General features: G+C 54.9%; 1 protein-coding gene across 1 annotated transcript; it reads left to right on the forward strand.

Moving 5' to 3' along the window:
- The first annotated feature begins 1,727 nt into the window (after positions 1 to 1,727).
- Positions 1,728 to 18,893, forward strand: MOK (MOK protein kinase). The gene is made up of 10 exons (XM_049790363.1): positions 1,728 to 1,810; positions 4,911 to 5,025; positions 8,948 to 9,037; positions 15,377 to 15,425; positions 16,769 to 16,947; positions 17,358 to 17,459; positions 17,832 to 18,005; positions 18,413 to 18,503; positions 18,592 to 18,735; positions 18,808 to 18,893. Exons 1-10 carry the CDS (start codon positions 1,804 to 1,806, stop codon positions 18,883 to 18,885), a joined length of 1,029 nt encoding a protein of 342 aa, XP_049646320.1. The 5' UTR covers positions 1,728 to 1,803; the 3' UTR covers positions 18,886 to 18,893.
- The last annotated feature ends 182 nt before the right edge of the window (positions 18,894 to 19,075 follow it).

Genomic DNA, 19,075 nt, shown 5'->3' on the forward strand with positions numbered 1-19,075 from the left:
TGTGTTTGGGTTTCAGTCATGTAAAGAGCACCACCCATCACCAGTGCAACATTCCCATCACCAATGTCCCAAATCTCCCTCCTCCCCACCCGACCCCCGCCTGTACTCTAGACAGGCTTTCTATTTCCCTCGTACATTCTCATTATTAGGACAGTTCAAAATGTAGTTATTTCTCTAACTAAACTCATCACTCTTTGTGGTGAGCGTCCTGAGGTGAGCTGGAACTTCCAGCTCTTTTCTCTTTTGTGTCTGAAAATTATTATTGCAAGAATGTCTTTCATTTTTCTTAAAACCCATAGATGAGTGAGACCATTCTACAGCAGTATTTCATTCCGTGGAGAATTCGTGTTTATTTTCTCTTCACCCCACTTTTCTATTTCATTTTAAAATTTTGTGTCTTTGTTTTCTTTGGTTATTGTTGCCCTGGCTGGTCGAGGCAGACTTGCTCGTGGTGTTTGCACATGCCTCTTTGGAGCTTGCTGGGGCCACATAAGCTGCGCAGTTAGTTGTTGGGCCTTCAAGCTTCCGAACTTTGTTACAAGGCCACAGGGTGGCATTTGCAGAGGGATTCCCAAATCGAAGGGGTGGGGATTGGAAAGTCTGATTCCCCACAGGGGTGTCCCCCTGGCTGTGTCAGGGACCCTGCCCTGCTAGTATTAGGCAGTGGTGGGCAACCTTTTTTGTCAACGGAGCCAAATCTCGCCAAAGCCACGATTGAAATTCATTTTGAGAGCCACACAGGGCGCGCACTGACAGAGGCGAGGAGCAGAGTCCTGACTCCTGGAGCGGCCGCCTGGCAGACAGAAGAGCCAAATGAAAAGTGGAAAGAGCCGCATGTGGCTCGGAGGCCGCAGGTTGCCGACCACTGTTAATTAGGGGGTCAAAGTCGGGCTTCCCGCATGCAAAACGTGTGCTCAGCTGTTGGTCCTTCTCGGCCTCACCAGTGCGTCTCTGCAACTCGCCCACCAGCACTAGAGCGGGACTGAGGATGAAGAGGCAGGGGTGAGGGCAGAAGGGCATCAGGGACCGCTGGCCTTCATGCCTGACCAAAACACGCCTTCATGTTCTGTTTTGTTTGGAGCCACACCCGGCGATAGGGAAGTTGGAACCTAGGAAGAACACGGGTGGAAGGAAATGGACACTGGTGTTGGGCTGACCAACCGGGCTTGGTGTTGACCGGTGCTAGAAAGTTCTCTCTCTCAACTATGAATAACTTTGTAAATCATGGTACATTAATACAATTTTAATTAAAAATAAAAATAAATAAAAATAAGTGCAGCAGGTAGAGTGCTTCTTGAACGGGCCCCCCAGGGTTCAAGTCCAGGCATCCCTGGAGCCTGCAGGAGTGATTTCTGAGCGCAGAAGCAGGAGTGAGTCCTGCGCTCCGCTGGAAGTGGTCCGAAACAAAATAATAAGAAGCCAAACAGTAAGAACAAACTGTCAAGCCTTTGCCCAGTGAAGTCCGCTCAGAACAGCCCGACCGATCGCGGGCACCGCAAAGGTCCCGGGGCCTCCCGCACAGACTCCCGGCGCGATTTCCGAGACCCGAGCGTCGGGTTGCTCAGCAACCGGGCCCGGGGCTGGGCCGCACCGCGCGTGCGCGCACCTCGCGCGTCCCCCAGCGGGCGTTTTGCGCACGCGCAGCGGCCGCCGCGGTTGCTAGGAGACGGGACACAACATGGCGGCCGGGTCCTAACGCCCGGTCGGGAGCAACGCGGACGCCGGAGCTGCGGGAGGCCGACGGGCGGCGCTGGTGCCGCTTCCCCGACCCGCGTCTCAGGCCGAGCCGGCTTCCGACCCAGGATGAGGAGTGAGTGGAGCGGGAGGCTGTGGGGCGGGGTCCGGAACCCCGAGCCGACCTGTCAGGTGCACAGCAGAGCCCTGACCCTTTCCTGCCTCTCGGACCTGGACTGTCCCCCCACGCCCCGACAGGACCGTCCGCATGTGGTTGTCTTGTCGGATTCTGAGAACTTGACGCTGTGCCATGCGCTGCAGCGACTGCTGTGGTCCAGGGTCAGATGCGGCGCCACAAAGGTTTCTTCCTGTCCAGCCAATTGCAAGGCACTTGGTTTGCTTTTGCTTTGGGGGCCACCTCCAGTGATGCTCAGGGCTTCCTCCTGGCTCTGCACGCAGGACTCGTTCCTGGAAGAGGTCGGGGGACCACATGGGATGGCCAGGGGTCGAATGGCACGGGCTGGTCACTTGCACATTTTGATTTCTCTGGGAACTTGTTTCTGTGTTGTGTTGTTTTGTTTGAGCCACACCTCTGGTGCTCTGGGCTTGCTCCTGGCTCTATGCTCAGAAATCACTGCAGGCTTTGTTCAGGAACTGGATGTGGTATCAGGGATCCAAGCTGACGAGCAGTGCTATGACTCTAGTACCGCCTCTCTGCCCCTTCTCTATTCCTTTTAATCTTTTAGTCCTTCTCCTCTGCTTCTGGCTTGCACTTTATCACTGTCCCTGGCTCCCACATGGGGACCCACGATGATGGCTTCGTTTGGGGGAAGTGCTGCTCTATTATTTGCTTATTTTCCTGCATCTTAGCCCCGGCTGGCATCTGTGCATGTGTGCATGCATGCCTTCTCTCCATACCTGTGTCTAGGGACCTACCTGTGCCTTCAGCATGGACCTGCCCACCTTCTCCACACTGTTAACTTGTATGTAGCATTTCATATACAGAAATGTTATGCTGTATGGAGCCGGAGAGATAGTACAGCAGGGGGCGTGTTTGCCTTGTGTGTGGCTGACTCAGGTTTGATCCTCAGCATCCCACAGGGTCCCCTGAGCCTGCCAAGAGTGATTCCTGAGCACAGAGCCAGGAGGAACCTCAAAGCATTGCCAATTGTTGGCCTAAAAACAAAAGAAAAATATTATGCTGTATGATATCCACAATATATGTTAGCATTGTTGTATAACATGTTACACATTATGTATATTTATATAAATATCGATATGTTTACATCTTTGCATTTTATGACTCCTGCTTTGGGGAATTTTTTTTTTTTTTTTGGTCATAACCAGTGGAGCTCTGTGCTTAGAAATCGCTCCTGGTTGGGCTGGAGAGATAGCATGGAAGTAAGGCGTTTGCCTTGCATGCAGAAGGATGGTGGTTCAAATCCCAGCATCCCATATGGTCCCCTGAGCCTGCCAGGAGCGATTTCTGAGTGTAGAGCCAAGAGTAACTCCTGAGCGCTGCCGGGTGTGACCCAAAAACCAAAAAAAGAAATCACTCCTGGCAGGCTCAGAGGACCATATAGGATGCTAGGATTGAAACTGGGTTGGCTCCATGCAAGGCAAACGCCCTTCCCACTGTGCTATTGCTCCTGCCCACCACTGTGATTCTTGATAGTCTGGCTGGTGGGTTAGTGCCAGGGCCTGAGGATTGGTGCAGTTTGGACCTTGCAGCTGGGGACCTCTCAGGCCACACCTGGCATAGCTTGGTGGTGGGAATTGGTGGCAATGAACTCAGGTTTTGCTTTTGAACCAGACCCAGAGCAAGACCATGCAAGGCCCCCTCACCCACTATGCTATATAAATTTTCACTCTAGCACACCCCATGATAGTTTGTAAGAACATGGACCAAGTATCCTAAAATTTACATAGGGTAATCAAATTTTTTGAATAATTAAACCAATTATGGGGAAAAAGCTTTCTCTCAGTGTTAAATTATGCTATAATCATTATTATTATTATTATTATTATTTTAAATTTTGCCACAGCCCGAACTACTCAGGGAACACTCCTGGTGCTCCGGGGACTGAATGGGATGCCAGGTATTGAACTCAGGTTGGCTTCATGCAAGACCAGGCCCTTCCTTTTTTTTTGGTGGTTTTTGGGTCACACCCAGCAGTGCTCAGGGATTACTCCTGTCTCCATGCTCGGAAATTGCTCCTGGCAGGCACGGGGGACCATATGGGATGCCTGGATTCGAACCGATGACCTCCTGCATGAAAGGCAAAGGCCTTACCTCCATGCTATCTCTCCGGCCCCAGACCAGGCCCTTCCTAATTTTATTTGTTTTTAGGCCACACCCGGTGGTGCTCAGGGGTTACTCCTGGCTACCTGCTCAGAAATCGCCCCTGGCCGGCACAGGGAACCATATGGAACAAGGGGATTCGAACCAACCACCTTAGGTCCTGAGTTGGCTGCTTGCAAGGCAAACGCCGCTGTGCTATCTCTCCAGTCCCTACAGGCCCTTCCTAATTTTAATGTGATCTCATTTTCGTGCCCCTCAGATGTTGGGCTGCCCAGGCTGTAGTGAGCATTGGGCGCCTGTTTGTGAAGTGCTGTTTGTGACGGACCCCCAGGTCCAGTGTGTTTTCCCCATTTCCATGGGAGTGTCATGCCTGCCTCACCTGCTCTGTGACCTGCCTGAGACCACATCTGTGGGTCCCTCAGGTGTTCTGGGACCAGGACTGGAAGTGACTCCTGAGCGAGACAAAGGCTTCCCACTCCTCACATCTGTGCCCTGTGTGCCTGAGCTTTCATGCTCAGTTTGGACTGGTCTCTGCAGTGGGGGGAAGCAGAGAAACCACCTAGCCCTAGCCTGGGCTCTTTTTGGGGAGGGCGACACCCAGCAGCACTCAGGGGTTACTCCTGGCAGGCTCCAGAAACCTTATGGGATGCCATGGATGGAACCTGGGTTGGCTTCCTGCAAGGCAAATGCCCTCCCCACTATGCTCTGGCCCTGGGCACATTTTCTTACCTTCACTGGTTTCCCCACGGACTTCTGTCTGCCCAGCTGCACTTCTATGTTACAGACATTGTGGGCTGGCTGACCTGCTCCCCAAATGGGGACCCCTAGCACAGGGGAGACACAAACCTTAGTATGCCCCTGTGGGTGACTGCCAGGTCAAAGGCAGTTCCAGTGCATGCGCGGACGACCTTACTCCTCTTACTGTTCTCCATAGACTATAAAGCAATTGGCAAAATAGGAGAAGGGACGTTTTCAGAAGTCATGAAGATGCAGAGCCTGAGGGACGGGAACTTCTACGCTTGTAAACAGATGAAGCAACACTTCGAAAGGTAGGCACAGGGGTGGGGGACAGCAAAGCTGAGGTCCACCGGGGCCTGCTGGAGGATGCTGCAGTGGGAAAAGGCCTTAGCACAGGTGCCCTTGGGCCAGGCCTCTGCTGGGGAGACTGGGGCTTGGCCCTGCCCTGCTAGACTGGTGATGGCTGGAGTGGCTGAGCATGCTTCTGCTGGTGTGTGCCCTTGGGGTCGCTTCAGGTCCTTGTGACTGGAGGACAGGAGGCTCTCAGAGGAGTGTCTTCCTGTGGGGAGGACTGTCTGGCTCAGCATAGTTCCCAGGGAACGCACAGCCCAGTCACCAGTGGTTCCTCTCAGCCTCCAGAGGGCATGGGAATGGGCAAGTGTGGGAGTCGCCCAGGAGCGGAGGCCACACTCCAGCAGTGCTCCCGGGATATGTGTTCCTCCTCCAGCTGGGTGCCTGTCCTTGGATGCATCTTGGGGTGTAGACTATGGTCTCCCATTTGGCATAGACATTGAGTGTACAGGGGCCAGAGAGATAGCATGGAGGTAGGGTGTTTGCCTTGCATTCAGAAGGTTCGAATCCTGGCATCCCATATGGACCCCCAAGCCTGCCAGAAGCGATTTCTGAGCATAGAGCCAGGAGTAACCCCTGAGTGACCCAAATAAACCAAAAAGAAAAGAAAGAAAAAGAAAAGAAATTGAGCATACAGGGGCCGGAGTGATTGCACAGCGTTAGTGCGTTTGCATTGCATGTACCAACCCAGGACAGGCCCATGTTTGATCTCTGGCATTTCATGTGGTTTCCCAAGCCTGCCAGGAGCAATTTCTGAGCACTGAGCCAAAGGTAACACTTGAGTGCCGCCAGGTGTGGCCCAAAACCCCTCTCCCCCAAATTTGAGCGTACAGTGGCAGGATGCTGGCTTTGCACATACCTGACCCCAGTTCCATCACCGACACCTCCTATGGAGCCTGCTTTGAATAACCCTGAGTACACAGTCAGGAGTAAGCCCTGATCAATGGCATGTATGGATGCTCCCCCCAAAAATCCAAATAAGAAGAAAGAAAAAGTGAATTACTTCCTGACTCTGAGAGGCATTGGCCAGGTGGCGTGTCAGGTGGGAAGACTGCCCCCCCCCTCTGTGCTCCTGCAGCCTGTGACCCCCACAGTGAGCGGCCACCACCTCCAGAGACTCATGCAGGGCCCCACCCCAGCCCTCACCTCCCTTGTGGGGAGGAGGAGCCGTCTCCTTTCTGCAGTGCCCTAAGAGGAGAAGAGGTTCTGGTGGTGTGTGTGAATTCTTTCTTGCTTTGCTTGTTTTTATTTGGGGGGCCATACTCAGTGTGCAGGGCTGACTCCCAGCTCTGCACTCAGGGATCATTCCTGGTGGGGCTCTGGGACCTTATGTGGTGCTGGGGATGGAGCCTGAAGGGAAGCCCCTCCTCGCAGTGCTTTCCCTATGGCTGGTTTTCTGTATTATCCCTGGAAACAGAGCCCAGAGAGGGGCTCTTCTGCCACCTTCCTACTTCTCCCTGGACCCCGATTGGGTCCCCGTGTGTCCTGAGGCCTTCGGACAAAGGTGGTGGAAGGCATGAACCACGGGGTGGGTTAAAGTTTCTTGGCGCCACCACAGCTGCGCCAGCCGAGGCATGGGATGGATGTGAGGCTGCCCACACTGCTGCCGCAAGGGTTGTGTGAGGGTTAGGCAAAGATCGCATGCAGTGTAGACAAAAGACTGCATTAGGTTTAGGAGTAGGTGGTAGGTTGCTGCAAGGGTGTCAGAGGGCTGGCAGTAGCCCTATACCTCAGGCTCACACATCCTGGGATGCCCCACCCTCTGACACCCTGGCTCTATGCTCAGAAATTGCTCCTTGCAGGCACAGGGGACCATATGGGATGCCAGGATTCGAACCACCGTCCTTCTGCATGCAAGGCAAATGCCTTACTTCCATGCTATCTCTCGGACCTCTCAGACACACTCTTAGTTCCTGCTTATTGCCGAGCCAGTGGGTGGGGACATTCAGCAGGTCTGTCTGTTGGCTGCCTGTGGCCTTGGCCCATGGAGGCTGTCACTGTTGGATCTCAGGTACCTCAGGGGACCATGGCCCTGTGGCTCATGGTCTGGGTCAAGGGGCAGGAGCCACGGACCAGTGCTGCCCCCACCGAGCCCAGCATCTGGCTGCTTGTCTCCCTCACCCCATACCTTTGTTTGCTTCCCTGGGGGTGTGGTGTTAACCCTGGTGTGATCTTTATTTCTTACTCTATTTGCTTTTTCTTTTCTTTTTTTCTTTTTGGTGTTTGGGTCACACCCAGCAGCGCTCAGGGGTTCCTCCTGGCTCTATGCTCAGAAATCACTCCTGACAGGCTCGGGGGACCCTATGGGATGCCGGGATTCGAACCGCCATCCTTCCGTATGCAAGGCAAATGTCTTACCTCCATGCTATCTCTCTGGCCCCTCTGTTTGCTTTTTCTTACTTATTTTTGTTTAGGGGGACAAAACCTTGATCAGTGAGTAGGGGACTATGTGGTGCTGGGAACCAAGTCTGGGGCTACAGCCAGCACTGAGCACTCTGGGCCATTAACCTGGACCCCTGCTCACTTGCCTTGGTTTGGGCCACATTGGCAGCACTCAGGGTTCACTCCTGGGGGGGCTCAGGGGACTCTCTGGGTGCCTTGTCTAAAGGCTAGCGCCCTCCCTGCCCACTTGCTCTGGCTCCCCAAATCGATGCATGCTGTCTCCAGTTTCCTGTTTTGCTCAGGGAAGTGCACAGGTGTAGAGGATTTGATCCCCTAACCCGGTGATGATCAAACCTCAAGTTCCAAAGCCAGGACACTGCAGAGACTCAAGTTTGGAAACAGATGCCACTGCAAGAAATAGTCCACACACATGGAAGTGGGTGAAACGGTTTCAGGAGGCTCCACATGCAAGCCTTCTGCTTCTAAGAAGCAGGCAGCACAGTGGGGAGGTCTGGAAAGGCAAGAGAGCGTTTTCCTGAGACCCAGGATGTTCATTGGGAAGAATAGCCCACACCCTGGGGTGGAGAATGAGGGGTCTAAAACACCAGCCCGAGGTTCCCAACCAATTCGTAACAAGGAGTAGACCGAGTGGACTGGCATCCAGTTAATCTAACACCGGGTCTGGAAAGGGCTTTCCAGGCTGGCTGCGCCTAATGGAATGCTGCAGCCGGTGTGTCTCGGACACGAGTTCGTGTGGCCTGGCCTGTGCAGCATGGTTCTGGCCCCCAGGCCAATGGCAGTTGTTGGAATGATCCCTGATGTAGGAACTAGAGTGAGCCCAGGCGACTCTGACCATGTGCGGCCCCCCCCCAAAGGGGTGGGAGCCCAGATGTGCACGTGTTCCTGGGGAAAGGCTGGTCCCGTCCCAAGCAGTGGATGTTGGCTTCACACATAGCCGTGGGTGTCTGTCGAAGGCCTCCGCAGGGTGTCCCCAAAGAAACCCAGAAACCCTCCTCTGTAGGTGATTGGGGACCCTGTTCTGCAGCTGGTGGGAGCAGCTCTGGTTCTGAAAGTGGAAGTGGGGGTGGGGTTGAGCCCGCTGATGGGCAGTCAGACTGCATCGCTACCTGGCCCCACTGTGCAGAGTGGACATTCCTGCTTCCCCAGGTCCTGGGCCCAGAGCACTGACTGGCTCTGACACTGGGGTTTCTGCCTGGGGAGGGAAATGCAGGGGGCCCAGGGCTTGGTGGCAAATAACCAGTCAGGCTGCTTGTCCCGGGAGACTCCCGTGCTGCCTTCTTGCTTCTCAGCTGGGTGACCCAGCACTCTTGGCTTGTACATGCCTCACTGTGGAAGGAGGTGGTGGCTGCCTGTGACGAGGGAACGCAGCCAGTGTGTGTAGGAGAGTCTGGGGGATCCAGCTGAGGTCCCGAGTGCTGCGGTGCTGGCCCAAGCCCCTGCTAGTCAGCTCTGACCCGGCCTCTGTTCACCGCACCCTAGTATTGAGCAAGTTAACAACCTCCGCGAGATCCAAGCTCTGAGGCGCCTGAACCCACACCCGAACATTCTTACGCTGCATGAGGTGGTCTTGTAAGTATCCTCCAAGTCAGTTATAGAAATTCCCCTATAAGGAGCTGGGCTCAGCCTTTAGGGGAGGAGTTTGGCCCATATCTGGCAGTGCTCAGGAGTTAGCCAGAGCTAACTTCTGGCTCTGTGCTCAGGGATCACTCCTGGCAGGGCTTGGGGGACCCTAGGCGTGCCAGTCTCTAGACCTAGGTTAACCACATGCCAAGCAAATGCCTTAGACCCCTCTTTCTCCCTGATTCTATTTCCCTGGCCCCAATCTCTCTCTCAGAAGGGGACAGATGTGTCAGAAAACAACCTTTCAGGAGCTCAAAGGCTATGGAAGTGGTTCCCCAGGCTGAAGCTGCTCCCCAGCCTGGCCCGGTAATGGTGGGGTAATGGTACCAATGATGATGCCCAACTCTGTTGCTCTGAACTCGGGCTCCCCAGGTCCAGGTCCAGGGCCTGTGACCCTGATTGGCTTCTGGCAACTCAGTTCCTGTCTGTGCTCAGCTGGTCCTATGGGAACATTTCTGTTCCCTGCCCGACGTTCCAGTTTGAGGGGCTGCGTGATGTCTCCACTCCCAGTGCTAGTGGCTCCCCCACTCCCCTGAGCCCTGAGCTGGCTTGACCTTGAGGTGATTTTCAGTTTCCTAGAGTCCTGCAGGAGAACTCAAGATGTGGGGAGCCTTTAAACACAGCACGTGGGTAGGTGGTGAGCAGATATATATATAAAGGGGGGCCTGTATACTCCCATTTCAGGGGTCCAGAGACAGCACCTCCCCCGGGGACTGGGAGTACCACAACTGAGCCCTGAGACCTCAGCCTAGAGCTACTGCCTGGGGACACTGGAGACAGGGACCCCTCATGGCAAGTCCTGTTGGACCTTAGGGTCCTGTCAGGGCTGTGAGAAGCTGGTGATGAGGCATTCCGTGTGGCTTGTGCAAGCTACACAGAGCTGAGAGACCCAGCTGTGTCACGTCCACACCTGTCAGGGTTCTGACCTGCTGCCCTATGACTGGATCCCACTAGGGGGGCAGGATGGGCAGGTAAGCGGATCTTTAGTGGGGTTCCCCACCCCAGTTTCAACCTCCTCTGCTGGCTCTGCATCCTGAACTAAGGAGTATAGTCCTCGGTCAGAGTGGGGATACTTCCGGAGCCTGGTGAGGCCCAGCATTGACCATCCGCTGCAGTGACGGAAGCCCAGGCTTCTGTCTCAGTACCCCGTGTCTCTGCCTGACTGGGAGATCCTTTCAATTTGTACAAATGTTCACAAGTGAATGAAAGACCAGCTGTTGATGGGGCCAAAGAGATAGCAGAGCAGAAAGGGCATTTGCCTTGCATGCAGCCATTCCAGGATGAACAGTGGTTCAAATCTTGGCATCCCATATGGTCCCCATGCCTGCCAGGAGCGATTTCTGAGCACAAAGCCAGGAGTAACCACCGGGTGTGACCCAAAAAACAAAACAAAACAAAACAAAAAACCTGCTGATGCTTTTTCACTGAGACAAGAAAAAAATCTTTTTTTTTTTTTTTTTGGTTTTTGGGCCACACCCGGCGTTGCTCAGGGGTTACTCCTGGCTGTCTGCTCAGAAACAGCTCCTGGCAGGCACGGGGGACCCTATGGGACGCCGGGATTCGAACCAACCACCTTTGGTCCTGGATTTGCAAGGCAAACGCCGCTGTGCTATCTCTCCGGGCCCAAGGAAAAAATCTTTTAAAAACCTGCTTTCTTCTTCAGCGACAGGAAATCTGGTTCTCTTGCTCTAATATGTGAACTTATGGACATGAATATTTATGAGCTGATCCGAGGTATGTAGAGCCATTGGCCCCCAGACCCTCCTCAGCCTGTGCTCCCCAGACCGTAGTCACTGTAGTTCCCTGCTGCTTGGTCCCTTTCCTCGGCCAGTTCTTCACAGCAGAGAAAAGCCCCGTGCCGCAGGCTGTGTCCCGGGCCCCTGATGGGTTCCCTGCCTGCCCTTTTGGGGCTCCTGTGCTTCTCACTCTGCGTCCAAGTGCTGCTATTGGAATGGCACCCCCAGTCTCTGGTCCCGAGCAACATCTGCTCAGGATGCAAAGGAACACCCTGGATTTATTTGTTTGTTTGTTTGTTTTGCTATGCCTGGCTGTGTTCAGGGGTTACTCCTGGTTCTGTGCTCAGAAATTGCTCCTGGCAGGCTTGGGGACCCTGTGTGATGCTGGAGATCGAACCTGGGTTGGCCGCATGCTACAAGGCAACCAACCAGCTCCTCCGCTGTATGCTATGCTCTCTGACCCTCGAGGCCCCTTTTAGCAGCTGTCCCAGGCTCTGGTCTCTCTGCTGTCACATGGTAGGATGATTGGAAGAGCCCCAAAAGGAGCACAAGCTGTGAGGGAACATGACAGAATAGTGGAATGAGATCAGCAGCTCAGGTCTCAGCAGTCTCTCAGTGACAGCGTCAACTTGTAAGTTGGCGATGGTGAACTTGCTCAGGAAACAGCCAAATCCCATGCAGCGCTGTTGCCTCAAGAGGCTGAGGATGTGGGTGGGCCCTGATTGTCCCCTTAGAGAGGCTGTGGACCATGGGTTTAGGACTCTGAGCCTGTTGGGGAAGGACAGTGGGAAGAGGAGCCATGTGTATCTCTGGGGTCACAGAAGCTGATGAGAACATCAGGGTCCTGAACTTGGGTTGGCTGTGATGGCACATGTGCCACAGCCCAGGTCTTCCGAGGATGCGAGGATGGTGGTTGGAGCATGGCCTGGACCTGACATACTGGGCCAAACCCATGGAGGCGGCATTGGGGCTTCGCCTTCTTAGAACCCCTATGGGCCCGGGACAAGCTGGATCCCTGGGGGAACTCCCTGACAGATTGAGGGGCTCCTAATAGAGAGGCTCCCTGATAGAGTGGGGGCTCCCTGACTGTGGGGTATGGACAGGAATGAGCATCCTATTCATAGCTTCCTGCCATGTGCTGCCAAGACATGGCCCCATTGGGAACCAGCCAGACCCGTTGCCCTCTGAGTCTGAGGAGAAGCGGGAAAGATACTTTTTTTTTTGGCCAGTTCTGGATGCGTGTCGGGCCCAGTGAGAGCGAGGTGAGAACTCCAGACAGAGGAGTGGCCTTATGCTGCGGAAGTGGGCTGGGCTGTGAGGGGTGGATGGGGGATGAGAGTGTCCAGGAGGTGTAAGTTCCTTGGGGTCCCAGATGGGTGCCTGAGGGCAGGAGCTGGCATCTTCACCAGCTGAACCTATGTTTTGTGTTGGTTTGGGGGCCACCTCCAACAGTGCTCAGGGCTGATTCCTGTCTCTGTGCTCAGGAACTTTTGGAGTGCTGGGGAGTGTCCTGTTCACGGTACCGTGTCTTCCGCCCAAGTCCTGTGTCTGGGAACCTATAAAAGACGTGGCCTTTCCTGATCTGACAGTGGCCGGAAGGTCTTAGTTCAGGAAGGACCGTGTCTCTGATGTAGAGTTGCTGAAAGCCCCAGGGAGCGTCTCCTGCCATGAGGACGTCAGGCAAGGAGAGGGACCTGCAGCGGGTGACACCATTGACGCTGTGAGGGTTTCACAGGACACAGGGAGCAGGATGCAGTGCCAGGGAGGACAGGACACAGCCCAGAATGGTCTGTGGTCTCTGCACAGGACCACCAGCCCTCCTGGCCAGGAAGTAGAATGCAACCTTCCAGCATCCCCTCGGGCCCCACTTGTCATGTCCCACAGTCTTCCTTGTCTGGGTGACTTTCCATTTCTAAAATAGTTTTGTCTAGAAAAAAATAGCACAGGGCTTAAGGCACTTGCCTTACACACAGCTGACCTAGGTTAGATCCTCAGACCACTGCCAGGAGTAGGTACTGAGCACTGTCAGGCAGTAGCAAGAGCAGACACCACCTACCTGACTCAAAGACAGTCTCTGCTCCAGTCACCTTTTCCTTTTTGGCACCAGGGATGGAAACCAGCCTTGAGCCTCTGTGGATGGCACATGCTGTGTGAGCCACACCCGGCCAGAACCTTCTTTCCTTTGGGCTCAGTCAATAACTTTATTGGAAAGTGGGAAGCCCCAGCGGTGTGCTGTGGGCAGCGAAGGGGGCTAAGATTAGAGGTCGTGGGGCTGGAGAGATAGCATGGAGGTAAGGCATTTGCCTTTCATGCAGGAGGTCATCGGTTCGAATCCCAGCGTCCCATATGGTCCCCCATGCCAGCCAGGAGCAATTTCTGAGCGTGGAGCCAGGAATAACCCCTGAGCACTGCCAGGTGTGACCCAAAAAACACACACACACACACACAAAAAAAGATTAGAGGTCGTGGGGCTCAGGCAGTGGGGAGGCATGTTGGGGTTTCACCTCCCCATGCTGGAGAACAGCCACGAGCGGAGGTTCCACTGGCACTGGGGGTACAGAGCTGACCAGGTACAGTGCTGACAGGGGATCCAGAGCTGACAGGGGAGGGTGTTACATACTGACTGAAACTGCTGTGGCTGGGATGTCCTCATAGTTGGGGGTTTCTGTGGGGTCAGGTTGAGCAGCATCTGCCCTGGGTTCAAGGCTGTTCCAGGCGGCCTGGTTTCCTGGGCCTGAGTTTGGGTCACGTTTTCTCTGCAAACCAACCTGGAAAACAGCCCTGCACACTGCAGTGTCCCAGTGCCCGTGGCCTGAAACCCTCAACTATTGGGCTCAATCCTCGGCATCCTGGGGCTCGGCCCTCAGCAGATTTTCCTTCGAACCTGCAATGTTATGAGCTGTGTGGGCGAAGAACCAGCTAGTCTGTCTCACTCAAGCCTGAAGTGTGCTGTGGGGGTGAGCAGTGGGGTGTAGAGGCCCAATACTGCCAGGGCCTGGTGCTGCAACATTTTTCAGGGGCCCATGGAGCTCAGCTGCCACGTGTGGCCTCGTGCCCACCGAGGGACACCATTATGTAGCGATTGCCCGCTTGGGACAGAGAGAAGAGAGAAGTAGAAACCAAGAATACTTTTTTTTTTGTTTTGTTTTTGGCCACACCCGGCGGTGCTCAGGGGTTACTCCTGGCTGTCTGCTCAGAAATAGCTCCTGGCAGGCACGGGGGACCATATGGGACACCAGGATTCGAACCAACCACCTTTGGTCCTGGATCGGCTGCTTGCAAGGCAAACACCGCTGTGCTATCTCTCTGGGCCCTCAAGTATACTTTTTATTCCTCTTGGAGTCTGAGGCCTGCTGTCACTGCCCAGGAGTTTCTGAGAGAGAGGGAGAGATAGATGGAACTTCACCAGACAGAGGTGGCCAGGGAGGCTGAATTAAAGAAAGAGAAAGAAATAGAAAATGGGTAGCATCTCTCTGATGCTTTCTCTCTTGAACCCCGTGGACCAGCGAGTGCTGATCTGGTCACTATTCTGGCCCCCCACAAAGGTCCAATTTTTTCCTTTTATACCCAGCATGATGGAGCCGGGGTGGTGTCCAAGTCCAAGTGCCATACATCAATGGGTTCAGGTCGGTCCCTGGCTGCACGTCTTAGGGCTGGGCCACTGCTGGGCCACTGGGATGCAGGAGTGTGTGGGGGTGGGTGGGTGGGTCTGGTAACCCAACCCCAGCTGGGCTGTCCAGCACCTGCCCAGAGGAACCTGGGCTAGTGGGGTCTCCACGACGTCCCTACAGCTCCATCTCTACTACCTATCTGTCACCCTGCTTTAGTGGCCACTGTGCATTTTTCTTTCCCAGCCACTCCAGCTCACACCTCCAGGAGCAAGTTAGACTTCCACAGGCAGAGACAAAATGGGCTCCAGTTTTGACCTCACAAAAAGGGAATTTATCCATGACTGTGTTTGGTTATTTCCTTCCTTGCAGGGAGAAGACACCCACTACCAGAAAAAAAAATTATGCGTTACATGTACCAGTTATGTAAATCCCTCGATCATATGCACAGGTTTGCTGTGGGGGAGGCTAGCAGACTCTCAGGCTAATCAAAAAATTAACATACATTAAAATACAACATGGGGGGCCGAATGATAGCACATCAGGGAGGGTGTTTGCTTTGTACGCAATCCTTGTTCTATCCTCAGCATCCTATATGGTCTCCTGAGTCTTCCAGGAGTAATGTCTGAGCACAGAACCAGGAGGAATCCTTGCGTCCTGCTGGGTGTGGCCCAAAAGCCCCCCCCCAAAAAAAAATCCCCCCAAAATAAAACATAAGGGACAGAGTACAGCAGGGAGGGGCTTGCTTTGCATACTGCTGACTCGGGTTCGATTCCTGGCATCCCATACAGTCCCCCAAACACCAACAGGAGTCATTTCCGGAGTGTAGTTAGGAGTAAGCCCTGAGCATCTCTGGGTTGTATCCCCATCTCCCAAATAAAAACACAACATAAAAGAATCTGAAGCAATAAAGGTATAATTCTGTCCTTTTATTTTGACTGTAGAAATGGAATATTTCACAGAGATGTAAAGCCAGAAAATATATTGATAAAGGTAAGAGCTTTACTTTTTTTTTTTTGGTTTTTGGGCCACACCCGGTGACGCTCAGGGGTTACTCCTGGCTATGCGCTCAGAAGTCGCTCCTGGCTTGGGGGACCATATGGGACGCCGGGGGATCGAACCGAGGTCCGTCCTAGGTTAGCGCAGGCAAGGCAGGCACCTTACCTCCAGCGCCACCGCCCGGCCCCCCTTTTTTTCTTTTGGCCAAACCCAATGGTGCTCAGAGCTTCTCAGGGATCACTCCTGGCTGTGCTTGGGGATCAATCGCATGAGGTGATGGGAATTGAATCAAGGTGACTATGTATGAGGAAGATGTACCTGCTCAGGCCCTGAACAAAAATTTTTAGAGTTTTGGTTGTTGACTGGTTGGCTATTTGGGGGTGGGGTGGGGGGAAGCACACCTTGTGGCCCTTGGGGGCTACTTCTGGCTTAGTGCTCCAGGTTCACCCCTGGCAGTGCTTGGCTAGGGGGTTCCAGTGGTACTCAGGGTCCAGCCTGGGTTCCCTGCTTGAGAGCACATGTGGTGCCCACTGGGCTATCTCCCTGGCCCCAACTGTTTCTGAAATGAATACCCTCAGCATAACCACACTGGAGACAGACTTGGCCACGAGTCTTGGAACCTTGCTCCAAGGCTGATTCTAGACTTGGAGAGTGGCAGAAGCAGGTTTGAGCTCCAGGAAAAGATCTTGGGATGTTACCCGGAGATGCAGTGACTGTCACTTCATAGCAGCCTGAAGTCCCGAGCCTGTGTATATCCTCTCCCCTTCCTCAGGCCAGACCTGGCTGGCTTAACTACCCTTCATGGGATCTTTTAATTGTCAGGAGTTACTTATTGCTCTGCACTCGAATCATTCCTGGCAGTGCTTGGGGGTCCTATGCAGGATGCCAGGGACCAAACCTGGGTCAGCCATATGCAAGGCAAACACCCGCCCCATTGTGCTGTTGCTCTGGCCCTGGCCTTTTCGGGATCTTTTCTAGTGTGTTCTCTCCGTGAATGGAACACCTGCTCTGCTCTGTGGTTGGTCTGTTGGTTGATCTGTCCTGCCTCCTACGATGTCCCTGCAGTTCCCAGGAGTTAGGACCTGTATTCCTCTCCTTCCTTTGGGGTGACTGTTGGCTCATCTGCACACTTCCCACACTTGCTTTCAGAGGGGCTCGGAGGGGCTCTGCTCACCTCTCAGGCTTGCGGTGCATGGACTCCTGGTCAGCCACAAACCCAGAGCCATATCGGAGTCTGTCCTGGGCCCTTTTGGTGCCTTCAAACCTGAGTCTCCTTTCTCTGTATGTGTTGGGGGCATCCCATGACCGGGTACCGCCCTGTGGTGCTTTCCCCGCAGCAGGATGTCCTGAAGCTAGGGGACTTTGGGTCATGCCGCAGCGCGTACTCCAAGCAGCCGTACACCGAGTATATCTCCACACGCTGGTACCGCGCCCCCGAGTGTCTGCTCACTGATGGCTTCTACTCTCACAAGATGGACCTGTGGAGCGCCGGCTGTGTATTCTACGAGATCAGTAGGTGCGTGGCTGGGATAGACCATGGCTAGAGGCCATGTCTGAGCTCTGTGTGTTGGGGAAGCCCTGACTGTCCGGCCTGGGCTCTGGACAGTCTAGGAGACTCTGGGGGTGAGGGACTTTCATGTGAGTTCAGTGTCCCCCCACCCCCGGGTCCATTTTGGACTGTTCTTCTGGCCCGAACAAACCATCCTTCTCCGGTGCAGAGCCTGGAGCTGTGGGCAGGGCATGATGGGCATGAAGTCCCGGGATAGGGCTCATGGCCCTGCTGGGCTTTCAGGTCCCAAAGCTGGACCAGTTGCTGCTGGCCAGGTGTGGGTGTTGCCTTGGTGATGGCTACAGGGTGGGATGGCCGCTATCCCCTCCTCAGAGGCCCCAAGTTTCCACCACAGTATTGGCCTGCCCTATCCCCAGCCTGCAGCCCCTCTTCCCTGGTACCAACGAGCTGGACCAGATCTCCAGGATCCACGAGGTCCTCGGCACGCCCACTGAGAAGACGCTGAGCAAGTTCAAGCAGTGAGTGCCCCCAAGGTCCCCTTTACCTCCGCAGCGTAGGTGAGGAAGTCCTCCAGCAGACAGAGAAGGGGAAACTGAGGTCACAAGTCGGAGCTGGGCCAGCACCTGCCCTAGGGAGGGATGGGTGTGGCAATCAGTCTGGTTTCTTTCCTCTTCTTTTGCTTTAGGGGCCACTCTGTAGTGTTCGGGGGTCTCTTCGGAAGTGCTGGGGGCCAGGTGGTCCCAGGGTTGGAACCCCTTTTCCCACTTGACACCAGACTCCCCACAGATAATGCATCCCTACGCTCTGTCCATCCCAGCTGTATGCAGCCCTCGCGGGGCCAGTGGTAACGCTTAACGGGGTGACTTATTGTTGTTGGGCTTTCAATACAGGTCGAGAGCTATGAGTTTTGATTTTCCTTTTAAAAAGGGATCAGGAATTCCTCTAGTCACAGATGGTCTGTCACCTCACTGCCTCTCGCTCCTCCATGCAATGGTGGCCTATGATCCCGATGATCGAGTCACAGCCCACCAGGCGCTCCAGCACCCCTACTTCCAGGAGCAGCGGTAGGTGAGCCCAGGGCCATGGCAGGACCTCTTGGGACCCACAATCTTGGGCTGGACAGTGCTGCAGGCACCTCTGGGTATCCCTGGAGGAGTTGGGGGCACAGGGCCAACAGGACTCTGGAGAGTTCAGAGGTAGGTGAGCCGGCATGTGTGAGGTGAGAGTCTGAGGGATTCTGCTTTGAGAGGACGAGTGACTATGAGGCTTTGGGTGGGGCCAGACCTGCCACTTGCATGTTGCTGTCACGGCCTTTCCCGCTCATGTGACCAGGCAGTGCCACAGATTCCACAGCTCGTCCTTGGGAGAGTACACCTGGGTGAGGGGTGAGGTGGCAGTGGCGCTCAGCTCGGGCTCCCAGGGTGGCTGGAGCAGGTCGCCAAGCCACAGCAAGGCCTCCTCCTCCCCACAGGACGGCAGTGAGGCTGGCCCTGGCCAGCCACAGTAAAGCCTTCTTTGCTGAGCGGCCCTTGGCCCCAGGACTCCTCTGCTCTGACTCACAGGTACTGGACTCGGTGGGCAGGGGCAGGTACTGGCATACAGGCAGCTGGTCACTGAGCCCTGTGTATGGACGGTTTTTCTCTTGCCTAGCCACTCCAGCCCAAGGAGAGCGGCCAGTCAGTGGACAGAGTCTCGTCCTTCTGCAGCCCGGCGCTGCCATCTGTACTCGGCCCCGGAGCTGGCAGCAGAGTTGCAGTGCTGAGGCCCCTCGAGTGTGTGGGCGCGAGCCAGAAGGTAGCAGTGCTGCCCTAGCCTCCCTGCGGGCTTGGGCTGGCCGCCTGCTGAGCTGCACCCTCTCTCTGACAGCTGACCCCCAAGGATCTGAAGGCCGGCCTGCGGCAGTGGCGCCTGCCTGCCATCGAGAGGAAGGGAGGAGGCCACTGAGCACTGGAGCCAGCACGCCGGGCAGTGGGCCTGGAGCCGGCCCCATACAGCCCCCCTAGGCCTGTGGCATTGCTGCTGCACACAGCCCTCCTGGCCCAGACTGCGGTGCATGGCTGGACCCTCATCCTGGGCTTTTCTTTTTTGTTGGACACTTATGTGGGGCTGGGCCCAGCTGGCCTCTATCTACCTG

Source organism: Suncus etruscus, chromosome 17, assembly GCF_024139225.1.
Source record: "Suncus etruscus isolate mSunEtr1 chromosome 17, mSunEtr1.pri.cur, whole genome shotgun sequence".
NCBI classification, from domain to species: domain Eukaryota; kingdom Metazoa; phylum Chordata; class Mammalia; order Eulipotyphla; family Soricidae; genus Suncus; species Suncus etruscus.

Bases quoted from the DNA above. Each gene is read 5' to 3' on its own strand.
- MOK (XM_049790363.1), top strand. The intron at 17,460-17,831 runs GTGAGTGCCCCC...CTTTCAATACAG, and splicing joins ACGCTGAGCAAGTTCAAGCA to GTCGAGAGCTATGAGTTTTG. The intron at 18,006-18,412 runs GTAGGTGAGCCC...TCCTCCCCACAG, and splicing joins CCCTACTTCCAGGAGCAGCG to GACGGCAGTGAGGCTGGCCC.